General features: G+C 49.8%; 1 protein-coding gene across 1 annotated transcript; it reads right to left on the reverse strand.

The window, feature by feature from the left end:
* Window positions 1-1,435: 1,435 nt before the first annotated feature.
* LOC119942170 (vomeronasal type-2 receptor 26-like) lies at window positions 1,436-5,762 on the reverse strand. Its single transcript, XM_038762817.1, has 5 exons — window positions 5,599-5,762; window positions 3,934-4,231; window positions 2,651-2,882; window positions 2,345-2,379; window positions 1,436-1,645 (listed from the first exon to the last, which is right to left on the reverse strand). The coding sequence occupies exons 1-5, from the start codon at window positions 5,760-5,762 to the stop codon at window positions 1,436-1,438; spliced, it is 939 nt and encodes a 312-aa protein (XP_038618745.1).
* Window positions 5,763-9,836: the final 4,074 nt, after the last annotated feature.

Below are 9,836 nucleotides of genomic sequence, written 5' to 3' on the forward strand. Positions count from 1 at the left end.
TGGAACAGTTGGTGGAAACGTTCCCTATGCACGTTCCCTGTAGCTTACAGTCTAGAGGGCTAGATGGGCACTACTATAAAAAAATCAATTTTTCATTTAGAATGCATAGCTATGTACATAAGTTCTTTGGGATGAATATTAAGCATCCAAAGGGCACAGATCCACGGTCATAGACAATGCAGAAGGAAGAGGGTGCTGGGAAAGGAAGGATTAATCAGGGAATGCCTCTTGGAGGAAAAGTGACCTTTATAAGACTTTGAAGGTGGGGAGAATGGTGGTCTGGTGTATATGGAAACGGAAGGAGTTCCAGGCCAGAAAGAGGATGTGGATAGGAGCAGGCAGTGAGAATGATGAGATGGGGGCTGGGTGAAGAACCTGGCACTCGAGGAGCAGAGTGTGCAGGCTGGACTCCAGAAGGAGATGTGAGGTAATTTATATATTTATACTAATGTCTGTCTCCCCTTCTAGACTTCAAGCTCGGCGTGAGCAGGAAATGTGTTTGTTTATTGTTGTGTTGTACTCTCCCAAGGGCTTAGTACAGTGCTCTGCACACAGTAAGTGCTCAATAAATACGACTGAATGAATGAATGAAAGCAAGGTAGGACGGGGTGAGCTGATCTAGTTCTTTCAAGCCAGCGATAAGGAGTTTCTTCGCTTCATTTCATCCAATTCTACGGTCCTACCAGCTTCTGTCCGGGATGACAACCTCCGATCTCATCCAATACTGCCTCCTCCATCAACCGGTAAATCAATGGCATTTATTGAGCACTACTGTGTGCAGAACATTGTACTAAACACTTGGGAGAGTACAAAAGAACAGAGTTGGCAGACATGCTCCCTGCTCACAATGGGGCCAGAGGAGGAGATGGACATTAAAATGAATTATGATGGTGGAAAGAAGGGCTGGAAAACAGAGGGCGGGGTGGACACCAGAAAGAATTGGCCTCATTGAAGCTGTCTAGTATCTTCCTGGCCAGGAAGGCCACCAAAACGCTGACCAGGGCCAGGAGCCACATGTAGCATAGGATGCTGTAGAAGGCGAAGGTGGAGCCCTCGTTGAACTGGACAATGATGACCCCAGCCTCGGACTCCATGTCTGCAACAGGGAACAGGGGGCAGGGTGGAAGGGTTAAAGGTCTCCAGCCAGACCGTGCAGATGGCCACTTGGACCAGGGAGCAGATGCAGACAATGGAGGAAGTCGCTCTGGGCCTCAGCCACGTCCTCATCCTGCTCCCCGGAGTGGTGGCCCCGAAGGCCAGGACCACGGTCACCGTCTCCCACAACACGACAGAAATGGCCACGGAGAAGATGAATCCAGAGGCCGTTTGTTGCAAGATGCAGGCCATCCCTACCTCCTACTCCACCTCCACCTTTCCTTCCTCTCGCTCCTCCTCCTCTCCTTTCTTCATTCTTTACCTGAGAAATCAGCCTGACCTACATTATCTTCTCCTCTCTGATGGTGAAATCTGGCCCAGCTGTGGCCAGGGGGGTGGACTCTCCCACTTTGACACAGAGTTTGGTGCCGTTCTGTAAAATCTGATAGTTCAGGATGTCACACCTACTGGTGGCCCAGCCGGGGTCATCCAAATGGACCTGCTCACCGGTGCCGATATAGACCTGAACTTTCTTCAGGGACAAGTGGAGCTGGAGGGAGAGAGAAACACCGGTGATTGAAGTCACCAAAAAAGCACTATAGCCTAGTGCATAGAGCCTGGGCCTGGGATTCCCTAGGACCTGGGTTTTCATCCCAGCTCTGCCACTCAGTGGATAGGTGACCGTGTGCAAGTCACTTCACCTCTCTGGGCCTCACTTCCCTCATCTTTCAAATGGGGATTAAGAGTAGGAGCCCCAAGTGGGACTTGGATTGGGTCCAAAGTGATTAGCTTTTATGTTCCCCAGCACTTAGAACTGTGCCTGGCACACAGTAGGGGCTTAACAAATATCATTTAAGACAAAAAAAGTGAACGGTCCTCTGAGCCTGGGATGGTCATCCTTGGTCCAACCCACTTGGAAGATACCCAGGAACTAGAATACCTGCACTCTTGATGCCTGGGACACATAGGGACAAGATCCATTTTAGGTTGAGCCACAGGGAGGGAGGGGGGAATTACCTGCCATGGACAAGAAACCCGACTTGGACCGTCTTCCAAAGTTTCCGTGTCCTTCTCAGCCCAGATCTCTTGGTGAAGGGTTTGAGCTATGGCCTATACAACGCTGTATACACTATAACTCTGGGGAGACAGGTTCACCTCCCAGAGGTCCAAGGGCCTGCTCTCCAACATACTGTTTCCTTCACACATTCTCATTGCAAAATCTGAACTTGGGCAATCAAAGATCCACCACCGGAACGTCAGTAGAAACACTTCCTGTGGTTATTTCTGTGGGTTAAGGGTCCATTGGAAGTCCCTGAAACACGGAATCTCCTTCCTATGGACTGAAAATACCAAGGAGCCTTGGAAAACAGTGTTATTTCTGAAATTGGAATTTGTTGTAAAATCCCAATAGGATGTGGTGACCCAGACTTTACCTTGAATGGGGCTCTCCCTCATACAATATGAAAGTATCTGTAAAGTGACTGTATCCCCATAGGCAGCGATCACATTCACCAATGATGTAATCAGGTACACTTTGACTAAAGTAGATGTTGACTATAAACATAAGCCACACAGATTACATTCTTGGCCATCTCCTCCGTTAGGATGGCGGTAAACGTCTCCCCTCGAATGTCATTGGAGACCAGGAGGCCGATCCCGACCCACTGAAAATGTTTCATGAGACAGCTCATCCCGGAGGGCAGAGCTGAGGAACTCTCAGAGATCTGACAGAGAGAAGGGAAGTAGGCCTTGTCTCTGAGAGTGGGGTCCTCTGGACCATAAGAGATCTAAATGGGAGACAGAGCCAGAGGAAGAGGGGACTCTGGAGTGGACATACCGGCAGACAGATATCGTCACTCCACGTTCCCAAATTGATTGATCAATCATGGGACTTACTGAACGCTTACTACATGTAGATCTTTGTACTACACACTTGGAAGAGTACAGCAGAGCTGATAGACAGGCTCCCTGCCTACAAGGGGCTTACAATCTACAGAGGGTCGGCCTATACCATTCTGGGAAAAGACATCAGTGCCTTCTATTGCTTTTGGCTCCTTCAATGTATTTCCTGCCTGAGGATGTTCCATGGGCCATCGGAAAATTGATCCGAACTTAGCTCTGCTACCCTTGGTGGGATACATTGTATTGGGCAGTTAGGAAGTATGGAATACCACTGAGGACCTGAGGAGCAGCATGGCCTAGTGGAAATCCTGGGTTTCATTCCTAGCTCTACCACTGGCCTGCTGAGAGACCTTGGGCAAGTTGCTTCACTTCCTAATATGCAAAATGGGACTCCAATATCTGTTCTCCCTCTTTTTTCGACTGGAATCCTGATGAGGGACAGGGATTGGGTCTGATCTGATCATCCTGTATCTTCCCCAGCTTTTGAACAGCACTGTACAAGCTTGAAAAGTACCGTAATTATTCAGAAAGTGACGCATTCTCTGCCTTTACACCGGAATGGGGAATGTGAACTGAAAAAATATTTACAACTCAGGTGGTCTAAATAAATAATTCAGAGCATCTGTAGGAATAGATATACTCACATCAATTTCATCGACTTTGGCTCCTTCAAGGGAGTTTTCCTGCCTTGGAATGTCCATGGAACAGGGTTTAGGGCCGTGCCTGGCACATTGTAAGTGCTTAAAGGATACCATAAAGAGACAACAACAAGAAGCTAAAGTCGGTCCTTCAGACTTTCAGCTCGTTGTGAGCAGAGAATGTGTCTGTTTATCGTTAGCACATACTCTCCGAAGTGCTCAGTTCAGTACTCTGCACTCAGTAAGTGCTCAGTAAATGCGACTGAATGGTCTGCCCCTATCTGTGGGGATCCCTTACCTGGGGGAGCTTATGGAGTCCTAGCAGCCAGGAGCCAGGTGTGGTCACCTCTGAATTCATCCCTCCTATGACGGCCAGCAGTTTGTCCCGCCGCTCCGGTTCACAGTTATAGTTGGGGACCATCTCGGCTTTCCCCGAGAGCAGAGCCATGGAACTCTCGGCTGTTATCATCCCTTGGAAGTGAACGTTGAAGATGTGGAAGCCCAGAGAAATATTGGTTAACAGGCTGGGGTCATTGTTGATCTCCTCCACGGCAAACTCCAGGGCCAGGAGATGCTGATAGTGTTTGGTGATGTATCTGTAATGGAAGGGATAGGTGATGGCACCGAAGGGTTGGGACACAGCGGGAAGGGCTAGGACTGGGGAGTCGGATGGACCTGGGTTCCAAACCTGGCTCCACCGCTTGCCTGCTGGGTGACCCTGGGTGAGTCACTCTGCTTCTCTGAGCAGTAGTTAGTTACCTCATCTGTGAAATGGGGATGAAGACTGTGAGCCCCATGTGTAAGAAGACCTGTGTCCAACTTGATTAGTTTGAATCTACCCCACTGCTTTATACAGTGCCTAGCACCGAGGAATACCACTGATTGATTGATTTGAGTTTCCTGATTACACATGGGTTCTACCCCTTGACCCTTGCCTTCAGACACCCATATCATCGGCATTGGTACAGTGGATGGAGCACAGGCCTGAGAGTCAAAAATGCCATGGGTTCATTCATTCATTCAATTGTATTTATTGAGTGCTTACTGTTCACAGAGCATTGTACTAAGTGCTTGGAAAGTACAATTCAGGAACAAATGAGACAATCCCTGCCTACAACGGACTCACAGGCTACAAGTGGGGAGACAGACATCAAAACAAGTAAACAGGCATCAATAGCATCAATATAAATAGAATTATATAGATATGATATGTATAGATATATGTACATCAGAACAAGGAAAACAGGCGTTAATACAAATAATGGAGTTATAGATATGTACACATATACAGAAGTGCTGTGGGGCAGGGAGCAGGGTAGAATAAAGGGAGCAGGTTGGAGCAATTCAGGGTAGAGGGGAAGCTGAGGAAAAGGGGGGCCTAGTCTGCGAAGCCCTCCTGGAGGAGGTGAAATTTCGGTAGGGCTTTGAAGAGGGGAAGTGGGATTCTTTGGCAGATGTGAGGAGGGAGGGCCTTCCAGCCTAGAGGTAGGATGCGGGCCAGGGGTGGACGGCAGTTGAAGTGAGAATGGGGCACAGTCAGAAGGTTAGCACCAGAGTAGGGAAGTGTGTGGGCTGTGCTGGAGGAACAGAGAAGGGAGGTGAGGTAGGAGGGGGCAAGGCGATGGAGAGCTTTAAAGCCAATAGTGACTCGACCACTTGTCTGCTCCGTGACCTCGCGGAAGTCACTTCACTTCTCTGTGCCTGTTACCTCATCTGTAAAATAGGGATTGAGACTATGAGCCTAATGGAACAAGGGAATGTGTCCATCTTGATTTGCTTGAATCCACCCCAGCGCTTAGTACAGTGCCTGACACTTAGTATTCACTTAACAAATACCATTATTATTATTATTATCCATGCCCCAGAACTTGTGCCCACTGGCCTTCCTTTCTCCCCCATCCATTGGTGCCATCTCCCACTCTATTCCCGCCCATCCTACATCCCGGGAAACAGAAACACTTACTCTACAGAATCACGAGGGAGAAGTGGTCGATCTGTGATGTTCTTAAATATACCAATATTAGTCGAGATCACATCCAGAGAGAGGAATCCTCCAATCACCACATCTCCATCCTGGTAGTAGCTGCTGGCATAATTTCTTTTCAAGGTGCAGAGACTGTTGACCATCGTGCACTGGACAGTACAGATCTGGGAGAACAGGATAGTCCAAAGAAGACAAAACCTCCTGGTCACAGTGCTAAAACACAAAGAGAAAACTACTCACTGGAGTGACAGGCTGCTCCAGAAGCTCAGTGGTTGAGATGAGGGACCTGTTCAGCATTTCTGGATCCCCTTAGGATTCGTTCCACACACTGGTGCAGCACCCTGATAATAATAATAATAATAATAATAATAATAATAAATAATGGCATTTATTAAGCGCTTACTATGTGCAAAGTACTGTACTAAGCGCTGGGGAATTTACAAGATGATCAGGTTGTCCCACATGGGGCTCACGGTCTTAATCCCCAATTTGCAGAGGAGGCAACTGAGGCCCAGAGAAGTCAAGTGACTTGCCCAAGGTCACACAGGTGACAAGCGGTGGAGCAGGATTCGAACCCCTGACGTCTGACTCGAAAGCCCGGGCTCTTGCCACTGAACCACACTGCTTCGCTATACTGTACTATACTATAGTGTAATATACTATATACTATCCTGTTACCAAGCGCTTAGTACAGTGCTCTACACACAGTAAGCGCTCAATAAATACGATTGAATGAATGAATGAACGAAACAGTCCGCAAATCTACACCTTCAGCACTAGAAGGCGCAGCGCATGCGCAGTCGAAGCCCGGGGAGGGGAGAAGGGAAGGAACACAGCGCATGCGCGTTCGGAGCCCGGAGAGCGGGGAGGAGCGGGGCGCATGCGCAGTCGGAGCCTAGGCGGGATCCCGCCCCGGAGAGGGAGGGGCATGCGCAGTCGCAGTGCGCCGCGGGAGGGGAGGGAGGAGGGAGGCCCGTCCCGGAGAGCGCAGCGCATGCGCGGTCGGAGCCCGGGCGGGAGGGGAAAAAGGGGGCACGCCGGGGAGAGCGCGCTGCATGTGTATTTGGACGGTGCCCGCGCCCAGTATGTATGAAGCTTACTATGTTGCCAAGTTGTAATAATAATAATAATGATGGCATTTATTAAGCGCTTACTATGTGCAAAGCACTGTACTAAGCGCTGGGGAATTTACAAGATGATCAGGTTGTCCCACGTGGGGCTCACGGTCTTAATCCCCATTTTACAGAGGAGGTAACTGAGGCCCAGAGAAGTGAAGTGACTTGCCCTAGGTCACACAGGTGACAAGCGGTGGAGCGGGATTCGAACCCCTGACGTAAAAGGAGACCAGGGCCTGGACACATAAAGGGGCGAGGTCCGGGAGGCAGAAGGGGACCGGGGCCTAGAGGCAGAGGGGGACCATTGCCAGGAAGCAGATGGGTACCTAGGCTGGGAGACAGGGATACCAGGGCCAAAGGGCAGAGGGGGACAAAGGCCAAGAGGCAGGCTGGGGACCAGGGCAGGGAGGCAGAGGGGGACCAGGGCGGGAAGGCAGGGGGGATCACGGCCAAGAAGTAGAGGGTTACCTGGTCCAGGAGACAGGGTGACCTGGGCTGGGAGGTAGAGAGGACCCAGAGCCGGGACGGAGAGAGACCCAAGGCTTGGAGGTAGAAGGCGACCAGGGCTGGGAGGCAGAGGTGGACCGTGGCAGGAGGGGACCAGGGCCAGGAGGCAGAGGGGTACTTGGTCCGGGAGAGAGGGGGACCAAGGGCAGGAGGCAGAGGGGTACCTGGGCCGGGAGAGAGGGGGACCAGGACCAGGAGGCAGAATGGTACCTGGTCCGGGAGACAAAGTGACCAGGGCCGGGAGGTAGAGGGGACCCAGGGCTGGGACGGAGAGAGACCCAAGGGCCTGGAGGTAGAACGATACCAGGGCCAGGAGGCACAGAGGGACCAGGGCCGGGAGGCAGAGTGGGACCAGGGCCGGGAGGCAGAGTGGGACCAGGGCCAGGAGGCAGATGGGTACCTGGGCCAGGAGACAGGGGAACCAGGGCAGGGAGGTAGAGGGGCATAGGGGTAGCTGGGCCGGGAAGCAGAGAGGCACCAGGGCCGAGAGGCCGGTGTTGGGGGGTGCAGGGGCAGGGTGGCATAGGGGGACTGATGGAGATGGTCCTCTTTCCAGAATGGTTGAGGGAGTGAACGAGGGAGCATATTTATAGGGATGATTTAGCCTGATGTAAGAGTTACTGGTTCCACCTGACGATCTTTGTTTTCAGTGGGATAAGTGACCTGAGAATTCTCTTCCTCTTCTCTCCTCTGGCCCCTACCCCATTCCCAAAGAGTCTGTGATCACAGTCACTGAGGAAAAAGACCTCATAAGCTGCACCTGCATACCCACGATTCTTGGACAAACAACTGTTGGAAACGTGTCTGCCAACTCTCTCGCACTGGAACATTGCTCTGTGCACAGTAAGCACTCAAAAAATAGCATTGATTAAATGAGTGCAGGGACCGAGCCTACCAACTCGGTTGTATTGTACTCTCCCAAGTGCTTACCAGAGTGCTCAGCCCACGGAAAATGCTCATTCAATACCTTGGAGTGATTGTGGGCAGGGAATTGTTGTATACGTTCTCCCAACTGCTTAGTACAGTGCTCTGCACCCAGTAAGTGCTCAATAGATACCGTTGTTTGAATAATATGTAGAACATCCAGAGGAAGCCTAGGAAACTGGAACCCCAGTGGAATCAGGTCTCTGAAAAGGTCTTGTTCCTTCTTCAAACATAGAACACTATGTCCCTTTGCCAACAAGCAGTTGTGGTCTCTGGAGCATCTCCAGTGTTACAGATTGAGCAGTGAGGAAAGAGCATGAGCCCGGGAGTCAGAGAACCTAAGGAAAATAATTGTCGCATTGGTTCAGCACGTACTATGGGCCAAGAGCTGGGGTAGATACAAGACCATCAGGTTGGGCACAGTCACCCTCCTTCCTGGGTTTCACAGTTTAAGAAGACAGAATAGGGGATTCAATTCCGATGAGGGAACTGAGGCCCAGAGAAGTGAGGTGACTTGTCCAAGGAAACCAAGGAGCATGGTGGTGGAGCTGGGATGAGAATCCAGGCCATATTTCTTCTCATCACCTTCGAAGATAGACCCTGCTGCTTCCCTGTTGTGTGATCTTGGGCACATCGCTGCGCTTCCCTGGACCTCAGTTTCCTCCTCTGTAAAATGGGGTTGAAATATCTTTTCTACTTCTCCCTCAGACCGGGAGCTTCATGTGGGACAGCGACTATCCTGATTATCTTGTGTCCATTTCAGGACTTTTTCTCAGCGCTCTTTTTTCCCAGCCTCTTGATTTCCACAGCCTAGGTGGACATAGTTGTTATATTGGCTATACGTATTCCAGATGAACATTGGTAGTGAGTCCACTGAATGGGAACCCCTTTAGGAATGAACTGCCCAGGACAGAGAAAAGGGTTGTATTCTATTATTATTATTATTATTATTATTATTATTATTATTATTATCATAATTTTCAATTGATGTTATTCATTGCAAGATTACTCTATGCAAGGCACTCTATTAAATGCTGGGGTAGATACAAGTTAATAAGGGTTGAACACAGTCCCTGTCTGAAATAAGACTCACAGTCTTAATCTCCATTTTCCAGATGTGATTTTTGAGCCACAGAGAAGTTAAGTGACTACCCAAGGTCACACAGCAGAATAGTGGCAGAGTTGGGATTAGAACCCAGGTCCTTTGGGCTTCCAGGCCCGTGTTCCATCTGACTGACAATGTTGCTTTATTATTATGCTTGTGGTTAGAGTTTGTTCAGTGCTTACTATACTAATAATAATAATGGCATTTATTAGGCACTTACTATGTGCAAAGTACTGTTTTAAGCGCTGGGAAGGTCACGGTGCTCAGGTTGTCCCACGGGGGCCTCACAGTCTTAATCCCCATTTTATAGATGAGGTAACTGAGGGCCAGAGAAGTCAAGTGAATTGCCCCAAGTCACATAACTGACAATTGGTGGAATCAGGATTTGAACCCATGACCACTGACTCCAAAGTCCTGGCTCATTCCACTGAGCAACGCTGCTTCTCGCTATGCGTCTCACACAGCCCTTACTATAAGTCAAGGACTGTACGAAGCATGGAGTAGATGAAAGTCAAGCAGGTCAGACCTACTCTCTGTCCCACATGGAGCTCACAGTCTACCTAGGA

The sequence above is a fragment of the Tachyglossus aculeatus genome, chromosome 21 (genome assembly GCF_015852505.1).
Source record: "Tachyglossus aculeatus isolate mTacAcu1 chromosome 21, mTacAcu1.pri, whole genome shotgun sequence".
In the NCBI taxonomy this organism is placed as follows: Eukaryota; Metazoa; Chordata; class Mammalia; order Monotremata; family Tachyglossidae; genus Tachyglossus; species Tachyglossus aculeatus.

Coding starts and splice junctions, on each gene's coding strand:
- LOC119942170 (XM_038762817.1), bottom strand. CDS start 5,762: ATGGTCAACAGTCTCTGCACCTTGAAAAGAAATTATGCCAGCAGCTAC. Junction 2,883..3,933: donor GACTCCATAAGCTCCCCCAG/GTAAGGGATCCC, acceptor TCTCCCATTTAG/ATCTCTTATGGTCCAGAGGA. Junction 1,646..2,344: donor GTGTTTCTACTGACGTTCCG/GTGGTGGATCTT, acceptor CTCTCCCTCCAG/CTCCACTTGTCCCTGAAGAA.